Source organism: Diadema setosum, chromosome 22, assembly GCF_964275005.1.
Source record: "Diadema setosum chromosome 22, eeDiaSeto1, whole genome shotgun sequence".
NCBI classification, from domain to species: domain Eukaryota; kingdom Metazoa; phylum Echinodermata; class Echinoidea; order Diadematoida; family Diadematidae; genus Diadema; species Diadema setosum.
In genome coordinates, this window is record NC_092706.1 from 3,535,875 (window position 1) to 3,559,283 (window position 23,409).

The 23,409-nt window shown below is 38.9% G+C and overlaps 1 protein-coding gene across 1 annotated transcript; it reads left to right on the forward strand.

Moving 5' to 3' along the window:
- The first annotated feature begins 11,448 nt into the window (after nt 1-11,448).
- Nucleotides 11,449-22,355, forward strand: LOC140245512 (LETM1 domain-containing protein 1-like). The gene is made up of 9 exons (XM_072325080.1): nt 11,449-11,585; nt 12,502-12,704; nt 13,292-13,407; nt 14,109-14,191; nt 15,140-15,332; nt 16,587-16,682; nt 17,391-17,546; nt 20,863-20,959; nt 22,235-22,355. The coding sequence occupies exons 1-9, from the start codon at nt 11,449-11,451 to the stop codon at nt 22,336-22,338; spliced, it is 1,185 nt and encodes a 394-aa protein (XP_072181181.1). The 3' UTR covers nt 22,339-22,355.
- The last annotated feature ends 1,054 nt before the right edge of the window (nt 22,356-23,409 follow it).

Genomic DNA, 23,409 nt, shown 5'->3' on the forward strand with positions numbered 1-23,409 from the left:
TTCACAATTTCTAAGAAAGAATGTAACGAGCTGCATCAATAATGCATTTGCACAATTCATGTAACCCAGAAACTCATCTCAGCATAACATATAAAGCAAGCAAAACAAAACAAACAAAATTAATAAAGGGGAAAAATATATTGACCGTATACAAAAGGAGAAACGATAATCCATCACTAGTTCAAAGGAATTGTTTTCGATTCCTCTCTTGAGAAATTACCTAGTCGACGGAGGATGGAAGACGAACAGGGGAATCAGACTCTGGATGCCTGGAGGGGGGGGGGGGGGGTTAAAGAACAGAAAACAGAAATGGAAAGGGCTGGCTCCCCCTATGATCATTGCCGCTAATTCGACCCCGGGGAAGTCTCCCGAGCAACGGGCTCTCTCTGCGTCACTCGATGGCCGCACTAGCTGATTCTGCTAATCACAGTTCATCAAGCGCGCATCATTAGCCCAATTTCATACCGCATAATCATTCAGGTAATGTTGAGTCGAGAAACATACTATACAGTAGTTGGTCGAAACACAGCATGAAAAAAAGAAGGAAAACACCACGCCGAAACAAAACAAACAAGGAACGGGATGAAAAGGGATGCGACCAAGCGCCAGGAGAGATTTAGATCTCGCTTAGCATCGCAGATTGGAGTTATCAGTCCATGTTTGACACAATTCGACTTTTCCTGGCTTTCTAACAAAAGCCAACGCCACCAAGGACAGCCATTTTCACTATCTCCATGGCAACCAATTCAGGACATTATATCTTGTCAAAGGTGTGCCCGTCTGCGTATTTCTATATGTGTTTGTGCTTAGCGTTCGTGTGTGTGTGTGTGTGTGTGTGTGTGTGTGTGCGTGCGTGCGTGTGCGTATGTAGCGTGTCTGTGTTTGGCGAATCAACAAGTCTTGATAATATACAGAGCCATGAATTTTCAATTTTCACGTTGTCACGGTTGTTATGATTATAAATCCAAATTACCCTCTAAAATAAGCAGACTATTTCTAAAACGAAAATGTAAGTGGTGACGTGCTTGTTGGAACAATAAAATTAAACTGACGTGTGCGAGCTTAACTTTACGAACAGCTTTATGAAAAGGGCCCTGATCATTAGTCTGTAATAGCCAGTAGTAGCTGACGTTTGTATTACCATAATTATACCACTACCGGTCTATTACACAGCCAGAACTTAAACTTACGAAGTATAGGGGAAAATAGGCTTACTCACAATCTGCACTTTTCAATGATTTGCGAAGTGAAACGATTCTCTGTCAATGAGTAAAAAGAGCGCAAATTTCAAACAGCATACTAGGGACATGGAAATAATGCGAGTAAATAACGGTTAACAGTCTCGTGTGAATGTTCTTTAAAGACCGGCTGTTCCAACACTGACATGCCATCAAAGTTTATATATATATATATATATATATATATATATGTATATATATATATATATTTGACGGAGCGAGTTAAAGAAAAATATAACGATGGACTGTGTGTGCATGCGCGCGCGCGTGTGTGTGTGTATGTATGTGTGTGTATGAGAGAGAGAGAGGAGTCTAGCAATGTACATCGAGTACACTACATTGCACCATCTTCACTTCTTCTGAAGACGACGAAACACTTTGAATCAGCTTCTGCTCTGATCTTCTTTTTTCTTATGCATATTTTGGTAGCGGTAGTCCCATATGTGTATATCAGTGTTATCCTAGTCAGATGTGAACACCTTTTGGTACAGGAGAGACACAATGTCTTCCACAACCACTCACTTCCGTCCACACCTATAACAATCACAAGAACACACACATGCATGAATACACATACACACATGTACATAGATACAAACATACCTATAACAGCATTACATGTACATACATACACACGTATACTCTCCACACGCACATACAATCATACACGCAGACGCACAACACATTTCTGTAGCACAACGAGAGCTCATATGAATATGGCATTCGTATAGCAGTTAACTCTGCACTTGTTCGCGGTGTCTACGGCCTTTTTGTTAGATGGTTCTAAGGAGGTTAATCACCTTGGTTTGAATAGGAGAAAGGGTCTGAGAGGGTCCGAGCTAATCGATCGGGGGGGGGGGGGGGGGGGTCAACACCCATGATAATGAGATAGGCCTGATCGCTTCATCGAGCTTGGACGTATCACTGCTTGCAAAGTCACTGTGGTGTATACGAGCCGTCCGTGTGCTTGAAAGACACTAAAAAACAACAAAATAACAGGTTCTCGGCCATTCACCTTGTACTGAAGTCCGAGACCGTTACGGATGAAGTGACACCAAGAAGTCTGAATGGTCACGCTTTTCTACGAACGCCAGTCTACTCCGTTTTGCATCTCGCTCGCTCCCCATCCCCTTCCCCATTTCTCATGTCCTCCCTCTTTCTGTATTTTTCTTTCTTTATCTTTATTCAGTTTTTCTACTGTTTCTCTAAACTATTTAGCTCTACCTCTTGAGGTAAGGATCAAGGAAGACGATCTTCATGTGTACCACTCTTGCCTTTCTTTTGTATTGTTACCTTTAATTATGTTTGCTTTCTATTCGCAGGTTCCACTTTTGCGTGAACTACAATATCTGATACTTCAGACCCAGTTTTCCTCTTTCATTTTGCATGGCCTTACCATCTCGTCGGTGCAAAGCGAGAAACAGCGCTAAAATACCGACGTCCGTCCCACCTGTGGGAGGAATAGTTTACTTTATAAAGGTTTCCTCTTATTCAAGTTACCATAGCAACGCCCAGAAGACTGAACTCGACTCAAAGTGCATGGTTTTGTTGCTGTGTGTGTATGCATTCATCAATATTAGAAATAAGGCATCACTTGAATGCGTCCTAAAAGCTGTTTCGGATGCTCCATTCTTCACTAAAAACATTCACTTAAGACGGAATTTACGAACAGTGACGTGACTCAAGTCACTCATCATAATATTCCGCACAGTCGAAGTTTCAAAAAGGTGTTAAAGTGTTCGCGCCAGCGGTGCGGACTCGGTCACCCCGAAAGTCGTGTAGCTTCAGTCTACGTGTGAATTGAGTTGAAAGCCGTTCCGGTGGTGCAGGTGTACCCGCTAATCTCTAAAGAACCCCGCAAGGCAATCTGACAATTCTCCCCGCCTCAAATACCGACAGAGAGTCGTGTCATTTGAATTCAATCATTTGCATTCAAGAAAGAAAGAAAACAAAACACGTCCTCAATAAGATACTAGTGACGGGAAAAGACTTATAAGTCTTCATTAATGAAATGCATTCGTTGTTTGCATCTTTCCGTTTATATTTATATTTTTTGTGACGCAAGACATAAAAACCAAGAATGAATTTAAATGTCTAAGTAACTGAATATCTGCAAGCACAAAAACAACCAAAAACAAAGCGTGACAAACGGATGCATTAAATTGTAACTTGTTCATCGTTTCTTCAGGCAGCCTAATAACCTAAAAGCTATACATTATAAAATAACGAAGCATAAATACGAATGAATGTTATAGTTATCGTCAGCTTTGACTTTTGTTTGATTCTTTTAATCGCATTTCAATAGTTTTCACATCGACTTTATGAGGAAGAGTACATAATGATTCAAACATTTCTTATCTCAGGCTCGAGGTTTTTGAAAAAAAATGGAAATTTGCTCACTAAATATATACGTAAATACGTAATCATAGATATGTCATGTCATAGTGAAAATCCAGAAAATAAGAAAGTCAAGTTCAGTCGATTAAAAAGGAGGCATTTTGGATGGCTTGTAATATGTGCGAAAATATGAGATATGACCTAAATGTCCAGTTTAAAATACAACCGAAAATGAAAACAAAACACAATAAAAAACAAACAAAAACGATTTAACTTGGACGGCAATCTCCATATCATAAACATAGAGAATATCTATGTTAGGGGAGTATCACTTTACATCTCGTAATGAAACTGCTATATGATGCCCCATGACATAGGGGTGGGGTTCGGTGACACAGAGAGAAAGAGAGAGAGAGAGAGATGAGGGGAGAGAGGGGCATAGGTTTTGAGAAGAGCGAGAAGGGAGATAAAAAGCATGTCAAGCCTCAGTTTACTTTCTATAATGAAAGTGCGCGGCGTACTCAAAGCGAATTCACGAGTCCAGTGCACTCCCGCGATGCCCCATATCACATCTCGTCTGCTTGCTCGAAGCAATAAGGGAGTGTTTTTAGTCCAATATCATTTTCATCTAAAACACGATTTCGGCATCGTTTGTGGTAATTAAGAGACGGTATTGGTACAGTAAACCGAAGCACGAGCTTATCTCGGTAGGCTTATCCTAACTATAGCCGCCCCCTTTCATTCCCGCCGTTGACACGGTGGGATTATGAGAAAACTTCGCTCATCAAAATATATCAGACGTTAAGATACTAAAAATGGCAAGGGGAAAAGAAAACATGCCAGTGTTGTTCCGTAAAGTATGTCAGGTACATGTGGATGAATGTGTTTCCCTTTATAATGGTCTGATTATACAAAACGAGACGTTTACGCCGAAGTTGCTAAATGACAAATTCAAACCTATCGCATTTGGCAGATAGTGACGAATCGTATAATTACCGGCAAAACTCAAAGCCAAATAAATGACGTGCTTAGTTGACTGTCTATCTCACTTGAGCACACTAGGATCTCTATCACTCTATCCTTCCTAGTACCAACATGCGCGGGGATGATGATGATGACGATGATGATGATGATGATGGTGATGATGATGATGATGATGATGATGATGATCACGATGGTCGGTGCGAAGAAGTAATATATCGAGAAAAAAAAAGTGAAAGGATGTCAGGGAGAAGGGAAGGGAAGTGGAGGATGGAGAGATTGTGGAGGAGGACATGGAGGGGGAGGACCAGGAGAAGAAGAACTGAAGAGAATTTGGAGAATCGGAGGAGGAGGAGGAGGACGCGACGGAGAAGCACGAATGGAACACCAAGAGCAACAAGAAAACCAGGAGCAAAAGAAGGAGAGGAAACACGTGGATTAAGAGAAGGATAAAGGTGAGGACCACCACGAGAATGACAGGAAGGAGGAGGAGGAGGGAGAAGAAGAAGAAGAAGAAGAAGAAGAAGAAGAAGAAGAAGATGATGATGGTGATGATGAGGAGGAGGAGAAAAGAAGAAGAAATAGAGATAATTTGGAGAATCGGAGGGTGGGAAGGAGGGCGCGAAGGAGAAGCACGAAGAGAACACCAAGTGTAACAAGAGAATGGAATTGGGAGCAAAATAGGAGGAGGAGGAAGAAGATGAAGAAGAATTACGTGGATTAAAAGGATAAAGGTGTGGACCACCAGGAGAATGATCTTAGGGAGGAGGAGGGGAGGAGGAGAAGGAGGAAGAAGAAGAAGAAGAGGAGGAGGAGAAAAGAAGAAGAAAAGGAAGAAGAATGAGAAGAAGAAGAAGGAGGAGGAGGAGTATAGTAGGAAGAGGAGGAGGAGGAAACTCCATGCGTAGTAAGCATGCTGGTAAGGCGATGCGGATTAAGACGACAATTACAGTGATGATGCCGCACTTTGCTGGAATAGGAAGGGATGTAGTCCCCATCAACTAAATATAAAAACTACAGCACCAGCGGCAACGTTTTCTAACCATCTCGAACACCGGGGCTATGTACCGTCGCTGTGCCTAAGAAGTCCGCAAGGAAAAATTGAATAAAATTATCAAAATTAAATCATGAGAACTCGTTAATTCTGTCAATTTTGCAGTGTTTGTTGTCATTACCAAAGATAGAACATACATAAATCGGTGCAATGACAGCAATCGCACCTGAACCATGTCTGTAGCATATAGACAATATCCATGTCCAGTACCAAGGCTACAGAATCCATGACATAAACGTTTTCAGAACATGTCGAGATAGAGTTTATAGTTGCTCAAGCCCATGCATACTTGATGTACAATTTTTTGGAGTAGGCCTATATACCAGACACGCAGTTGGGTTTCAAGCTGCCAATACCACCGGTGATTAAATGCGACATTGCTCGTGGATCAAATAACTTACGTTTCGCGGGGGGGGGGGGGGGGCGTTGGGAGTGATGGGGATGTTGCAGTTGATGGGGGAGTTTACGGACTAAAGATGAAATTGAACTTTAGAATACCAATTACCAGAATGTTCCCTTGGCTTATGATTTCTACCGCAGTCAGGGAAATATGATCCGGATATCTCCTTTTTTAAATGGATAATCGTCTCAATCAATATGTCGGTGATAGTACGTTAATTTGTATGAACATTCATCGTGAGAGTTGCAGCTTTCTTATCTATCAATATGATGGTAATAATCAGGAGAGGGAGTCGCGTCTAATTCAAGAGCGACATTATATTCGATTGAATGCACATGTGCACTGTAATATGATTGCTCTGGGTATACAGTATCGCATAACCCTATTTGTTCATTTTACCCTGGTTTATATACAACGTGACGGTAACACATACCTGTAGTGTATACTTGTAGATTGACAAAAAGTTCACATGTCAGATGTTAACATTGTCTACGCTATGCTCCGCGCTCATTACAAACCTTTACAATAATCTAATAATGAAACTTAAAAGTACAACGTATCATACACCTCATGTTTAACATAGTACGTCACTTGAATACTGGTCATCTACGGGATCCACATTATTAATGGCCAGTGTATCACTCTGCATGATGGGCAGTATAGTTCTTTCCTTGGTTAATTCTTCAAAAAGATGCGCGTTTATCGTCTTGTTGCTATGCCTAAGATGTTATGGCCCGGGATGGGGCAATATACTTCAAAGTTTCAAGTACGAATATTTTCGAGAGGACCGGTTGCGAATACCGAATTCAATCCATGTTTGACGTGATGTGTTTAATCATAATAACTTTAGCGTGAACATTCCCATCATAACAAGAGCTTTCAACAAACAAACATTGATTGGAGGGGAGGGGGCGTCAAAATTCCAGGGTGTCCTTACCGTCATGTTGTTGGCAGAAAGACCGCCCATTCTTGAGAAAATCGCTATGGCAACCAGCAGAATCTGTCTCCATGAAATACATTCCATCTTCTCTACACCTCAGTCAATTCCAGTGGTCGAGGAACAAACTCTCCGAAATGGATACCTCTTGAGTGCAAACTAAAAGAAACTAAGGCTGAGAGCAGGTAACGAATATTCTCCCACCTCAGATCTCGCCACTGTTTCTGTAAGGGTTCTTGATGCAACCAGATAATGATTCACCACTGCAAAATTCCTATCAAGGAAAAGTTGACGATTCGCTGTTCTATTCTAAGATAATCCAAGTTGCAGCCACAAGCCGAGACTGGAGCGGAAACGAACATATATCACCCCGTCCGGGTGGTGTATTATGATAGGCGAGTTAAATTCCTCAAATATGACGAATGCTCTTTTCGAGATTCGCCGCCTCTCACAATAGAAAACAAAGTTGAGTTGTTGACAAAGGCAAACGAACAAATCCCCCCGATAAACGAGTCAGGACGCACAATGGGTTTTCGCAGGTATCATGCCCCAGCGTAAAGTGGTAACAACTCACCGGGAGCTTAGCACGTACTCGAGCGGCGAGCCTCGGGGCTTTTAGAGCAAGTGGCGAACGTGGAACTCTCCACTCACGTCCCTCCCATCCACAGTACAGAGAGCACCTATTGAGATTTTCCAGCGGTGCGCGTCGAACCTTTCAGAATGAACGTTAGGCTACAATTCTAATCCTCATGTAGATAAAATCAGCAAATATTGAAGTGACTACTGATGCTAGCGATACTAGCATATGCTGGCAGCAGTGCCAGAAATCATTTTTGGGAGAGCTCAACAGATCATGTGAAACGTTACCTCACCTTCTTCTTTCTTTAGAGAAAATGCCATATTAGTAGCCAGACAATCAAGATAAGAACGGCTTGTTTGTCAGACTATTTTCTCACGCGCGTTGCTGAAGCGTCTTTACGATGCTCTCCCGTGCAACCCAATAAAACGCTTCCTCTTCAACGCTGAATACAATTTTTTTCTAGCTCTGAAAACCACGATCGTAAAAAAGTACAATCATTCACGACTCTTTCTCTCTCTCCAGTTTTATCACGTCTCTTGAGCAAATGCTCTCAAAAGACAATTACAGTCCCCAGTTTTATGACTGTCCGCGAAGCTGCGTTGGTACGGCAGGAAAAAAACAGCAATTTGCTCACGATCAGCATTGTGGTATTGATGCTCCGATCTGCCGCGCGGGCATGAAGAATTCTCAAATACTTGAGTATCGCCTGCGACGCTCTCGTCAAAAGATAGCCCTCAGATAGCAAAGTTACCTGCATGAATGCAATTGTGACCCTATAGCAAACACCAAACACAGTATTGCAGTATTGAGTCTATCGTTTGATTGTATACGGTCCTACTTGGTATACTGTTTTGTCAAAACGAAATCAACGATAAAGAAGAATAATACGATAAATGACCATCATCGTCGCGGATATTTCCCTGTTTGAAAGATTTACCTATCTTGAAACATGGGAGTGACGATAAGGCGAAAGATTTTCGCAAATTAGTAAGGTCTGAATGAAGGAAACAGACTATGAAAACTATAAACCTGTGACGGTGTGGTATTCCGTCTTCTATGGAGAAGCAGACATTTTCATGTTACAGGACCAAAATGTAGGCTATACTAACTTTTAGAAATTAAACAAATATTTGATCAGGTAGTTATCTTCTTGAATAATCTAGGAAGTCAAGAAAAGATATGTATGTATGTAGACATGCATGTATTGATGGGTAGAGATTGTTTTGGAAATATTAGGGTTAAAGGTCAAACATCAAGTGAAAATGTTACAATTCCAATTTCTTTTTTTCCCCTCATATATCCGAAAATGGGTTAAGGTACAATGTACATTCATGAAACTTAATGATTATTCATGTACTGATTGGCAGTGATTGTCTTGGAAACTTTAGGGTCAGCGATCCACGTCAATTCACACCTTCATTATTTTTTTTGTGTATAGAGGGCCTGAGAGTTTTCTTTCTTGTTTGAATTGTTCTTGTTTTGTGTGAGCCTGCGTGTTATTTAGATTTTGTAATTTTGCATTAGTATTTTTATGTAATACTGTGTATGTATATTTTTCACTTTTGTAAAATCATTTGTAATTCAGCCTCTGGCTGCGATCAATGATTTGTTGAAAAAAGATACTATTAATAATAATAATAATAATAATAATAATAATAATAATAATAATAATAATAATAATAATAATAATAATAATAATAATAATGATAATAATAATAATAATAATATAATATAAAATTTAAAAGTATAACGGAGTATGAGAAGTATCCACCAACATACACACAAGAAATGAATAAAATTTACACATTAAGGGCCTTCCTTATCCGGTTTGAAAGAATGTATTTGAAAGAAATACCCCTGTCTAGATCCTGTAAGATGGTGTACCCTTAGGGGAACGTTAACTGAAATACGTAGTTTGCCATAATATATTCGCACCGGTTTGAGGACCGGTTATGGGAATTCCATCACGATCACGTAACCAAGACATTGTTTCTTCTGAAAAAAAAAAAAAAAATCTTTATGAGGAGTCGACTAAGGAGATACTACTAGTACATCCTTTATAAGACCGAGATCAAAACAAGACAAACTAGAGGCCTGTCATATTTTTTTATAAGTAAAACGAGAGAAAGAGATAAACTGAAAGAGGGAGAGAGAAACAAACAGACAGACAGACAGACAGAAAGCAGTACACATTAATTTTGCATAATGTTGATCCTAAATGGTAACCAAAAAGTGGGAAATATCGAAGTTCAAATATTGGCAAAGGTCAACATCATCTCTTATTTACAACAACAACAACAACAACAACAACAACAACAACAACAACAACAACAACAACAACAACAACAACAATAAAAAACAACAACAACAACGACTACGACAACAAAAAAAGACATACATACAGACAGACAGAAATACAATAAACGCTCTTCAGACAGAACATGAGAAGTTCTCGCTAAGAAAATCCAATTCTAGTAGGGTTTTCCACTTCTAAATCGTTTGTTAGTATTCAACTGAATTACTGGAAATGTATCATTCCCGTGTTGACATTGTTGACATGCTCATGGAGTGGGGAAAAACAAAACAAAAACAAACAAAAAAGGCCCGTTTGGGAAAAGGGAATGGGGCGCCATCTGCAGTTTGATACCTTATAGTTTGTAACTACTGTTTCCTCACGCCAAAGAGATTGCTCACGCCCACGGCACAATCCTTGTGTTCACCGGTGTTCACGCACACTTTTAATTTTGTGCTGACGACTCTACAATTTACGAAGATGTTATAGTTCAAGTTCCTGATCATTAAGGTTTGTGCATTAAAAGGTCATAATGAATTGATAATAATAAAAAATATTAGTAGCTCAGCAGCTTTTATCCTCCCTCTGAAATAGCTCAGCAGCTTTTATCCTTCCTCTGAAATGTCATTACATGTAAATCAGTAAGGGGATAGTGTTCTTGTTTAATGCATTAAAAAAAACCCATCGAATACCGTGTATAGGGTAAGCCTGTTGAAGAATAATTATTGTGAGGTTCTTGTATCATCATTTAGATTTGTGTGATAGTTTGTCCGCCGTCCTTGGGTGAGTTCAGGTTCTCATTAATCTGCTTTGCATTCACTTGATTAGTTTCATGCTCTATCGACCTCAATTTGAAAGAGGAAATGATACTTCTTTTTATCATTACACATAAGTCTCAAGAATATAGATAGCACAGTGATGTCGATTAAATCATCAGCTTCTTCCGAAGACTCATATCAAGTTAATCATTATTGTTGTTATTATGTCATTATTGTTATCGTTAATTCGATTGGTATTTGATTCAGTTCAGTTCAATTCAATTCAATTCAAAATGATTTTATTGTCGTGTTGTTGTCATTGCCATAGCTCGTTTCTTTCTCCGTCTGTCTCATCGGAGGTATACTTTACTAAACGAGCTCGCCTAGTCCTCCATCTATAATCTATATTATTATCTATATTTATATATCTGTCTGTCTGTCTCTTTGTCTATTTATCTATCTATCCACCAGGTTACTATATCCTTATCTTACTCAGTTTTAAGGGCCTATTGTGTCTACTTAATAATATCCACTAACTCTGGGTATGCTACTGTATTTCCGTCACAGACAGTCGTAATTTACGTCATTGATCACGGTCTTTGGTCTCTAATATTTTTCCAATCTCATAAACTCAATTCAAATTTAATTCAAATGAATCAGCATGGTAGTCTTTCCTTATTCCCCTGATTCCAAGTTTGACTTCTCAAAACGCGACAAAAACCTCGATAAATGCAGAATCGACTGCTCAGTTTGACTTGTTTTAAATTCAGAACCGACACATTCCACGTACACGCCAGGCCTCGGATCTCATGCATTTAACTTGTTTTCGCCGTTAGCGGCGCCCTGTCTCAATCAAAAGTCACATCCATCATGGCCGCGCCCTGCAGGACTGTTTCTGCTCAAATTTACCGCTTGTTTAAAGGCTGTCATCGTTATCTAGTGCCATATAAAACAACATCATGTATACTTTCCAGAAGAGGAGGATACCAGAAGCTCCAAATTCGCCAGTGAGTGCGATTAGAACTCGTATTTTAGGGATGATTGCTTCAAACAAATCAGCATAAATCCAAACGAATAGTGTAGTCCCACTTACTAATATTTGTGAAGTAGAGATCTTATTCTTAACACTGTCACAGGAATTGTCTACAGTCTTGATCTAGAATACCTAGCAAGGTGTATCTGTATCGGTTAGGACTTCTCAAATGCGACTAGATGATGTTTAGAAAACCAGGGTTTTTGTTTGCTTGTTGTGTTTGGTTTGTTTGTTTGTTTTTTTAAGGCATGGCATGGGGGAAAAAAAAAACTTGTCAGCTGTACGACTATTCTAGTGTAGGCCTAAGATGACGTAATTTACTTTACATAAACTGCTAAGAAACATCCCTGAGAGACTACCTAATTTATTTATTTGTTTATTCATTTATTTATTTATTTATTCATTTACTCACTTATTTATTTATTTTGTTTTATTCATTATAATCATAATAATAAGCCCGAATAGTATGTCTTGTATGCACCAGATTGCACAATTTACAGCTTAAAAATGGCAAATCAAGCTTCTTCTTGCAGTGGGAGGGGGCAACATTTCCTCATTTTAGTTTTACCACCCTGTTTTTTTTTACTTTCATTTTTGGTTGTTTCTTTTTTTTTTAAAGAGAGAAAGATAGATAGAGAGGGGAGATAGTTGCATGGGAGATGAGCAAGAAATCTGATGGTGTGGGATTTATGTATTGTACGGTGTGTATATATGAAAATGACAGCAGTTGTGCTTTTTACCATGCATACATAAATCTGTATGAAATACAGTGGACCCTATATTTATCAGCAGCCTGTGTTATGTTCACCAGTTTATTTGCTGTGCATTGGTATTGGTAGTAACTTTTGGGCTTCCAAGAATTTATGTACATTTTAAATATTTATCTTCAGACTTCTTGTACAATCAAGACTGCTGAGTACATCATACAGAAGGTTTAAAACACCAGATGACTCGGCGACTTCACCGGGAAAAGACAAGCCACCAAAGCCTGGAATCCTAAAGAGGGCAGCTATAAAGACCCACCATGCCACCATCTGGCTTCTAAACCGGATCTCACCAAAGGCCAGAGTGTTCTATGAGCGTTTCATTGATGGTGAGTAGTGCATTTTACTATGGTAAAAAATTTGGTTTTTTTGTTGTTGTCAGTATTGTTTTCTTTTGTTGGTTGATCTCCAAAGTCCTGTCTGCATAGAGCTATCAATTTTCACTAGTAGCTTTTCTCTTTTCACCAATGCCGGTATTCACAAACTACTAGAGATTCTGGAGCTTGAATAGGCAAATGTTAATGGACTGGCCCTCCTATACAAAATCATATTATCAGCAACAAATTTTGAATACAAGTGGGCTCATTATAAATTGATGTGACAACTTACAATGTATCTTAGTACTTATGTAACACTGTTTGTAGAGCAGTATTTGTGTGATCAATTTGATACCATTGTATCTCTTGATATGGACAACTCAAATATAAAATCAGTCAATGAGTGATTGAAATTAAATAAACAAACAATGTTTCACATTTTGTTTCTAAGCTTGGACACAGGTTGATGTAGGATTGACATTTTACAATAAGTTGTCCCTGTTGCCACATTAAGATTTTATGATTTGATTTTACTCTAAGTACTATCACTTGCCTGCTTTGCCACTCTGAATTGACTGCATTATATTTATCCTCTGAAGGTGCTACAAGCTTCATGCAAGACTTCCGTTATGTTTACTCACTGAACAAGAGATTAAAAAACAAAGAGGTTTCTCTGGAAGATCTCAGTTGGGAGGACCTGTACAAGAAACTGCAGGTATGTTATGAAATAACCATCAAAAGACAATAAATACTTGTAAGTCACAGTGTTTCTTTGATGGACAGCTTCATTCATGAATAAGTAAATAACATCAGCAATGTGTGCTGCCTGTAAGGCTTACTAATGACCTGGAATGATCTTTTGGTACAGTATTATATGGAGATAACATATTTTGAGTTCATGCAAACATATTAAACTTTGTGTTAAGTCCTGTTCTTTTCATAAGTGGCTGATCATTGTCTTTATGTTTGATAAGATGTTTTGTCTGCTTGGGTGCAAAGTCATTGAATATCATTAACATTTTCATTTGGTCAAATGATATGCATTAGTACTCTGGGAACACAGACAAAATGAAATATATAATTAGAAGAAGAAGAAAAAAAGGATAACTAAATATGTAGTCAACTAAAGTACCGGACCTACATCAATAAAAGAATCCTTATATCTAATGTGACATTTAACTTGTATTTCTTACATGTGTGTTTTTTTTTTGTTGTTGTTGTTGTTTTTTTTTTTTTTCTGGCTTGGTGCTTCCAAGTACTACATCTAGTGTATTTTATAGTTTGCTGTGGATACCTTAGCTACATTAAGATACAACTGCTTTTTATTTTAGATATGAACTTTTCGTTTATACAAGTAAATGTTTTATTTTGTTTGTTTTCATGTGGATGGTCCCCTCCACTCTTTCTCCATGACAGATGAAGCAAGACATTGCAAAGGTTCTACCAGTCCTCGTCATAGTCAACATCCCATTTGTCTACTATGTTACTCTTCCAATCGTGTAAGTCTTGGAGTTGAGTAGACATTCCATCAGCATTTTGAGTACAAGGGACCATAACTGTGTCGATTCTGTACACCTGCAGTGCTCTTTTAGTTCTTTGTATTGCTATGTCCTGTCCATTTTTTGCATCGATTTGTGTTTCCTAAGACAAGAAACAAACAAACAAATACACAAAATGCAACTTGACTTTCAGTCAAGCCCTATTCAAGTGTGTGTGAGAAGTTTGTTGTTGTTGTTGTTTTTTTAATGGTTTTACATACACATTCATTTTATTAGTTCACTGATCAGAGCTTCTAGACAATTAACTTGATCATCCCTATGTTCTAAGTTCTCGTTGTCTATCAGTATTTAGTGAATGGAAGAAACAAGGGTGGTATCTGTAAGTGCCTTTATTGACGGGATGAAAGTTGTGGAGTCATAATTCTAGTGCAGTTTCTGCTGCATGTGCACCTACAATGATATGGAGGGGGGGGGGGTGTAACACTTCTTGTCTTTTAGATACATTCAGAAACATTGTTGTGTAGTTATATAGTAGTTTTAGAGTCATGTATGGTGTATATGTGTGCTGGTAGGGTCAGTGATGATATCATCAGCCATAACAGTTTACCATTCAGAACGAGATAGATATTTCTATAGATACTTAATTCCACTGCTAGTGATCTGACAAGTTTAAAGTCATTGTTTGTTTGTTTTGCTTTGTACTTTCTCTGTTTTGTTTGGTAAATATTGTGGATTTCTTGTATTTTGTTGAAATTTTTGAAGCGCTTTGTGTCTGTTTAGAAAAAGCGCTATATAAATATTGGTTATTATTATTATTATTTCAGTGGGATATTTCAATGAATTAAAGTGATCATTTCTATCAGCTGAATTGGTCTCTGGTTTTCACGAAAGAATTATTCCTGCACAGATTAGATCAGTATCTACCATTTCACTTTACATTTCAAATAGACTATACTTCCAGCGCATTTTCCTCTCCGACCACTTCATCACTGCCGAGGATGTAGCGAGCAACCACGGGGAGCACCACAAGAGGAGGCATGTCCTCTACCCTCAGATAATGAAAGCTCTGAGAAGAAGAGTGCTCAGAGCACCGACCTCGGAACTTACCAAGTCTCTGGCAGAGAGGATCAGTGAATCTCAGGTTAGCAAAGTCTTCTGCACCTAGTATATTTGTTTGAAAGGAGAGTATCAGCCTTAAAGGTACTGTTTACCATAGGGAGCAGTGATTTCCAAAATGTTTGTGTTGTCACATTTGATGCATGTGTAGGTCAGTTGTATCTCAGGACATCCTAACATATAAGAATTTAACAATAAAGCTTAAAATATAAGGAGATATCACTATTTTCTCAATAAACCATAACTGTAGACAGTTTATTCTAGAAACAATTTCATTATAACTATTCTTCACATTTTGTATATTTAACAATACATAAGAATGATTATAGTGATTTGAAGTTTACATTAGTAGTTTTTATGAATCCCTAACTCACATTTTAGAACTATTTTGATGCACTGAAGCTGGGTTTTTTGTTTCATCTGCCAATGGTTATTAATGCCTTTAAATGGCATACGGAAAATCAAGTGACACATTGCACTATTTCTGCCGTATTGATCATTTTTATGAATTCACACCTCATCAGACTCAAGCGTTGCGTAATGCTCTTTAGATTATTCTGTATAACAAGGATTGATCACTTAGCATTTATTTGATGTGAATCATACTATGTTTGCTAGAATGATACAATTTTGCAAGAAATTACACATTGATTTGTTCATTCATGTTCATTTAGGCTAGGAGGAAAATAGAAGAATACATATGCGCAGCTTGTTTGTGATGGAATTATCAAATTGTTAGTCATTACTATCAATAATTCAAGGAGAAAACAAACTTATTGATATTGATGGCTTATGTAGGTGCTATTATGTGTTGCTGTTGGTATGTTTTTCTTACCTGTAGTTTGCATTCTTCAACACACTGCAAGAAAATGTCTGTTCAATCTTTTTGACTTCAGATTCTATGTATTTGAACTTTATACTTTTAAAGAGGCATAGTATGGGGTACCTTTTTTCTGTTCACTTTTTCTTTTTCTTTTTTTTTGGTTTTGTTTTGTTTTTTGTTTTTGCTGATCACAAATGCTCTTCTGAGTACTTACATTGCTAAATAGATCAGAGGGAAGCTCCTTTGATAACACAGTATTGAATATTACAATTACATGGTATCAACTATTTTACTATACAATAAGATATTGAATACTCTGCTTCTATGAATCATGTCATCAGAGCTGTCTTATCTTGTCATTGATTTGTGTATGCATTATACTGCTGTTGATTTCAAGAGTAGCAGAGGATGATATGTAATATAGTTTATATTCCTTGAATTTCTCTGCATGTGTAGCTAGAGAAGAGTCTATTCACGGCTGATGACATCTTGTCTCATCGCGACATCTTCAGTCACCAAGCAGCTCTTTCTTCACTCTCAAGAAATCATCTGGTTAGTGGCATAACTTTGGTATTTATCACTACTATATACGGCATATGCTTAGTGAGTCTCATTCTCCACAAATTGGGACTTGTTGACAGTTTCACCAGTGGTTAGTTTCACTATTGCAGAATTCAGCAATGGACAGAAATATTGGTATAATTTACTCATTATCATGAAGCAAAATTAGCGATTCTGCTTTGAGAACAAAAATGCTATAAACTTATGCAGTAAAAGCATAGAGAATTTCTACAACAATTCCAAAATCATTGAAATTAATGAGATATTAACTGTACTTGTAGTAGTTACAATGTACAAGTGCATACCCAAACATGGAAGACATGTGCACCATCATGTTTGTGCGCTATGTATATGTAGTACTTGTACTGTAATTTAAACAGCTAAAGCTCATTTGGGATCAGAGTCAATATGTTTGTGTGCTGTAAAATTCATGAAGATATAGCACCAACTCTCAAAATTCAGGAAAATGAAAACCCTGCAAAATATATGGCACATACGCTGCAGTATTCCTGCTAAGGGAAACATTTAGTTATTACCTATGTAACTTGGATACAAGTAATTGCAAGGCATCATAGCAACAAGTGCCATTGCGACAGTCTGCATGTAACAGCTTCGAAGGATGCTGATCCGGAGTCAACTTGAGAGACTCGACCATCTTGCTTTTGACTATCTTGTGGGGTTTTTTTCCTTCCTCCCCAGAAATCCCTGTGTAAATTGCATGCTCAGTGGGTCCTCTTTGCACCCAATATGACCCTGAGGAAGAGACTGTCTACTCATGCCTTGATGATCTCACTCATGGACAGAGCAGTTCTAAAAACAGGACTGGACCACGTAGAGGACCTGGATCTCAGGAAGGTTAGCCTGCTCTCTCTCCTTTTCTCTCCCTCTGTGTGAGAGTATACAAATGATGCACAGGATAGAGTGTGTTAGTGAAGGTGCGGCGCGCTCGAGAGTATTGACAATGGTGCGACATGCACGAGGCGCAGCCGAGTGCATGTTTGCAACCGTTGCCAATACTCGAGAGTGCGCCGCACCTTCACTAACGCCACGAAATAATCCTGTGCATCATTTGTTTTATAAAATGGGTCGAAAACTAACAGCATTATTCACATACCTTTGTGGGTCAATACCAGTCAGCTACATGTAGCACTCGCTCAAAAGTCAAGATGTCCGAAGATGTTCGTCCCAAACATTTACGCACGTCGCACTCGGAAATCCCGCACATTAGTACTGTACGTACGTATAAGAGTATACGTACGCCACGTGTTATGCACAAGAAAGGCCGCCGGCTGTTGTGGCAGCCCGCGGCCCGAACTAGAAGTTGTTTACAGGATTGACAGCGCGTATAGTAGCGCGTGACGCACTTGCAACAACTGATTGAGTGCGCACTGCTAGTGTAAACATTGTGACGTACGTCAGGCCAGGGAGGTGGAAGAGAGACTCTTCTTAGTGCATTTACTAAGAAATTAATGCACGCACACGTGACTCATTTCAGCGCTTCCAATTGGCTACATTCTTGAACCCAGTTTATAATGTACATTTATGAGAACAGATATACAGTCAAACCTGCCTTAGCGGCCACCTTTCTATAGCGACCACCTGTCTATAGCGGCCACTGAAAAATCCCCCCCGAGAGAAAAGCCCTGCTGTTAAAGACCCTGTGTATAGCGACCACCTGTCTTACGCGGCCAGCGGCCATAAATTTTGTTTCCCGCGGTAGATTTTAACCTGTCTATAGCGGCCAAAAAACCAATGGAGCCATAGCCGAGCCGATAATTCAGCGTGTTTTTCTGCTTTGTAGCTATGCGGGCAACGTTCACTGGTCGCCACCACTGTATTCCTCCCTCATTCATCCCTCATTCAATCGTAATAATTCACCAGTGTAAAGCTTTCTTCACGATAGTACACATACTACTGTGCAACAATTTTATATATACACTGGCATGATTAAATGCATGAAAGACACGTGTACATATGTACACACATACATGTACATGTAAGAATACAACGATGATACGTGTTCATGTAAGCAATGCACACAAAGTTAGATTACCTGTCTATAGCGGCCACCTGTCTATAACGGCCGTGTTTGTTTGCGTGTGAACGTGCGTGTGTTTGTGGGTGTGTTATGTGCCATGTTTGCACACCTGATTCAAGTCGACGGTCTGCATATTCTGCTCAAACACACAAACCTGCCCAAACAGATCAATAAGTCGCTAAATGCCACAGTTTCTCGCAATTGCATTTCTCGCAATTCCAATCCTGTCGTATGTAGCTTGCATTTTATGTGGTGATTGACTTTCAAGCAGTATTTCCGAGTGGATTTGCTAGTAAATTCTAAGAGCGTGTTTCTACTGAGCGATGAAAATTCGAGGTGATGCGAGGTGATTCACAGTGATACACGGTGATGTGCGGTGATGCGTGGTGACACCTCGAATTTTTCCTCAGTAGAAACAGATCACGTAGTGGCCGATGCGCAGTGATGCGAGGTGCTCTGTCGTCCACCTTTTCAGGTGGTCCATGCGCGGTGATGCGTGGGACGATTTTCAGTAGAAACACACCGGGTAGCAAAATTTGCGGTGTACCGGAAGTCTCGAATTATTGGGAGTTTTCGCCCCGCGCTTTTCAAATCGGTTCATCGCACACTCCGACACTTGTGTACACAGCAACAGTAGTTCTGCGCGCACATCATGCCTTGTACCAACTCCTACTAAATACATGAGGTGGTACATGTGCATTGCATGCATTCATCGTCTATAAAAATTGTTTGCGTGCCCAACAGCCTATTATACTACATTAATGTATACTCTAATTTTTACACTGCGTTCATTTTCCCATAATATCGTATCGTCTCGAAGTTGTAGATTCCTTAATTCATTTTCGCTGGAATACTAACGTTAGTAAGTCGGAGCCCCTGAAGAGCATTAACTGGACCCTCGACCTGCAACGATTCCTAATAACCAAGTGGCAGGAAATGTTGGTGAGGGGCATTTTGGACGGAGAGACTAAACGAAATTCAGTGGCCTACCACAAAATGGCAGAGGCAGCGCGACCTGATCCGTGACCTGAAAATACGCGACTTCCGGATTCACCGCATTTTGCACGTCACCTCCCATCACCCCGTATTTTATTGCTCAGTAGAAACAGCTCGAGTGGTCGTAAAATACGACGTGGTGCGGGAGACAAAATTTGCGGTGATGCAAGGTGCTCTCAGTAAACATGCTCTAAGTTTCTGTCACTGTTTTATTTGTGCGAAAGTCATGGCTGTACAGTAGTGTAGATAATAGTCATTTCAAAGAAAAACAATCACAGGTTTGTCACACAATTTACATTGAAGCAAAGCTCGGCAGTTTTTCTACCACTTCACTCATTACATGTCCATAGTAACAAAAATCTATGAAAATTACAGAGATTTTGTAAAAAAAAAAAGAATTTTTCCCAAAGCATGACTATGTTGCTGTCTCAGAATAATGTGGCACACAGGGGATTTACACCATGGCACATAAAGAGTTAAACCATTTTAATAGTACAGGTGTGTTTGTGTGTTTGTTTGTGTGTGTATGTGTGTGTATGCATGCATGTCAATTTAGTTGTGTTGTATTGGTTGCAGTGTTTGTGCTTGTGTATATATATATATATATATATATATATATATATATATACTTGTATATGTGCACATAATTTTGTGGTGTATCGTACTATGTGTGTGTGCAAAAGTTATGTTTGTGTAGGAGTGTGTCTGTATGACAGTTTTGTATGTCCCTTTTTGTGTGGATTAGTTAGTGAATGTGTACCAAAGTATGTGTCTGTGTATGTGTGCATTTTTGTTCGTCTGTTATGATGATGCAAATATTCAAGCAGGGAGATTTCCTTCGTGTAGGAGTTGTTGAAACCATACCTTCAGATTGTGTGAAATCTGTACAGTCCAGCTTGTTTTTACCACAATTAGGAGATTCCAGTGAGGAAAAAAAAAAGAAGAAAATTTCAATTTGTGTCACCAGTTGTTGTTATACCATTTGTAAATGATTTTAATGTGTGCAGTCAAGCCCCATTAATTGACACACTACTAGTATAGAATGGTACTTGCTGGAAATTTTTTGCAAATTCTGTCAACATTGCAAGCAGAGTATACATGTGAAAAAAAGTTCTCTCTCCCTCCTTTCATTTAAAGCTGTGTAACCAGCGAGGTTTCAACCCTGTTGGCTCTGAGAGACAAGACCTTGTGCGATGGCTGACTGAATGGGGGCAAATCTCCACAAAAATGACTGGTAATAATCTGTTAATTCTATTCTCTTTCTTTATAACACAAACATAAAAAGAAGATTGTTGTTATATGGCATGAGTTAAGTGAAAGTTTGTGTGAAATTTAATCAGAATTCTCATAGCAGTCACTTTCTATATGCAGTACAGTAAAAACAAACAAATAAGAGAAGAGGTATGAAGTGGGGCCTCTGTGCAATAAGAATAATATGTTGATGTGAGATGAGTGCAAAGATGTAAATGAGAAGAAACAATTGAATTGATTCCCATTAAGATTTTGTTTATATTGTTCCTCTTAAAACACAGGCAGATTGAAATTGATGATGAATTGACAAGATTATCATTGTAGTATTAAAAGTTTGTTTTGACAAAGTACACTGTACAAATATTTGACCATTCATCTTGTGATACTGACAGACTTGCAGTCATTATCAAAGCAAAGACTCTGCAAAATGAGACAAAAAGACCGAAGTACAGACATTTGAAAATGAGGGGTTCAATATTTCATCAATTCCTGTCCAAATTTCACATGTGTTAAGAATGTTTTAAAATCAAAATATTTTAGGTTTTCAGAAGCATGCTGCTATGAAATATTTGATTGACCTATCGTTATGAAATGCCTTATGTCTTACTTTGTTTTCACAGTGTTACATAACACTTTGTGGTGCTATGATGTACCTGGGGGCATTTCATGAAGCATTTTGTCCGACAAAGTTGTCGGACAAACTTGCTCTCAGCCAATCAGATGCAAGGATTTCAGTAGCTTTTAACAGTTTGTCAGAAAAATATCCGACCAATATGCTTCATGAAATGCCCACCTGTTCTGCAGTCTGAGACCTATGGGTCAAATTCAATCATTCTGAGCTAAGTTCTCTCTCTGCATTACCTCTCCTTGAAAATTAGATGTGATCTGAAAGTGTGGTCATGCCTTGCTGTATCAATGCACAGCATACTTTTTTTATCCCCAACAGGCCATTCAACCCAAAAGGGGTAAACCCATACGCCCCTAACAGCTGGAGGTCAGCCCTCATGAAAATTGCTGAACCTCCTGCAACGGCCCTTATATGTGCTCATGTGCATTGTATGGAAGTGTTTGTATTGGATTACGTGGTTCAGGTCATCCCTGTTTTAGCCTTTTTTGCAATGAATTTTCCTTGAAATATAATCAATTTGTCTTGGTCCATGAGAAACAGTGTGAAATTTAAAGATTCTATCATGTAGTAGAGGTTGGTTCGACTAGAAACATCTAGGAACTAAAGGGTTGATATTCATTTTGAATCCAGATGAGGAGAAGTCTCTTCTACTACACGCCAGCATCCTCCTCGTAACCGGACGACCTCATCAAGGAGATACCTTGGGGATGAAGCCCACCAACGAGGCTGCCTAGATGCTGGGAATTCCCCTCACAGACATGATGCCGACTGACCTCAACGTGTTCATTGTGCAACTTCTGCCTTATGCTGTCCAAACCACCAAATCCGTGATGTGGACTTGTGGACTCGGACAGCAAATGATGGACTCATAGCACTTGGAGAGCAAATGATGGTAACATTGACAGACTTTGGTAAATGGCTCAACATGAAGCCTTCGAAAGTGCTGCGCAGTACTGCATTTATTTAGAGATATCATGATATAGTTCTAGAAATCGGCAATAGCTCATGAAGGCGAGAGAGATATATAAGAGAAAAAACAACATTAACATGGTGATATCAAATCTTGGGATTGTGACTGTCATAGGATAGAATGCTAATATCCATTTTCATCTGAGTGGATACTGTATTGAAAATGGCATAGTGTGATTGAGAACTATGCTTTACCTAGAAACCTCTGCACCATCTTCAAAAGTGACCAAGGTAGTCTGATGTCCGTTGTTGGCCCTGTTTTGTCCTTCTGTAAATGCCAATATTTTCGCGTGATTGATATTTCGCACTGAGCGGCTCAAAAAACATGTTCGCCGGTTCTTGAGTTTGCACTGTGAAATTGCGGAGATACAGACTGTACCTACTCGTATGTTTTCATCCAACTCAGAGAAAAAAAACAACCCAACAGAATATCATGTGATGTTTCCTTGCATAAAAATTAAACTGCTGCCCAATCCAACAACAACAAAACCTTTTTCCTTCATAGAAAATATCTAGCTCTGGTAAGATATATATATGCATCCATGATTTAGTGTGATTGCTTTCCTTCAGACAGTGAAGGGGTTCATAAATATATTTGTTTTCGTTTTGGGATGTTTATTTTTTTCTTAAATACTGAGGGCCAGGTACTGGTAATGGAAGTTCTCAAAAATGTCTTCTAGAAAATAATTTCCATAGTAAGTCCCATCCAGTCAAATAATTTCTGTAGCAGTCACAGAAAGTTAATTCTTTAAGTGTTCCGAGGTAGGATAAATATGACACCTTAAGCATCCAGGAAACGTCAGAGAATACTGTATATGCCATACTTTAGCAAGTCT

Bases quoted from the DNA above. Each gene is read 5' to 3' on its own strand.
- LOC140245512 (XM_072325080.1), top strand. From the start codon at position 11,449: ATGGCCGCGCCCTGCAGGACTGTTTCTGCTCAAATTTACCGCTTGTTT. The intron at 13,408-14,108 runs GTATGTTATGAA...TCTCCATGACAG, and splicing joins ACCTGTACAAGAAACTGCAG to ATGAAGCAAGACATTGCAAA. The intron at 16,683-17,390 runs GTTAGTGGCATA...CTTCCTCCCCAG, and splicing joins CACTCTCAAGAAATCATCTG to AAATCCCTGTGTAAATTGCA.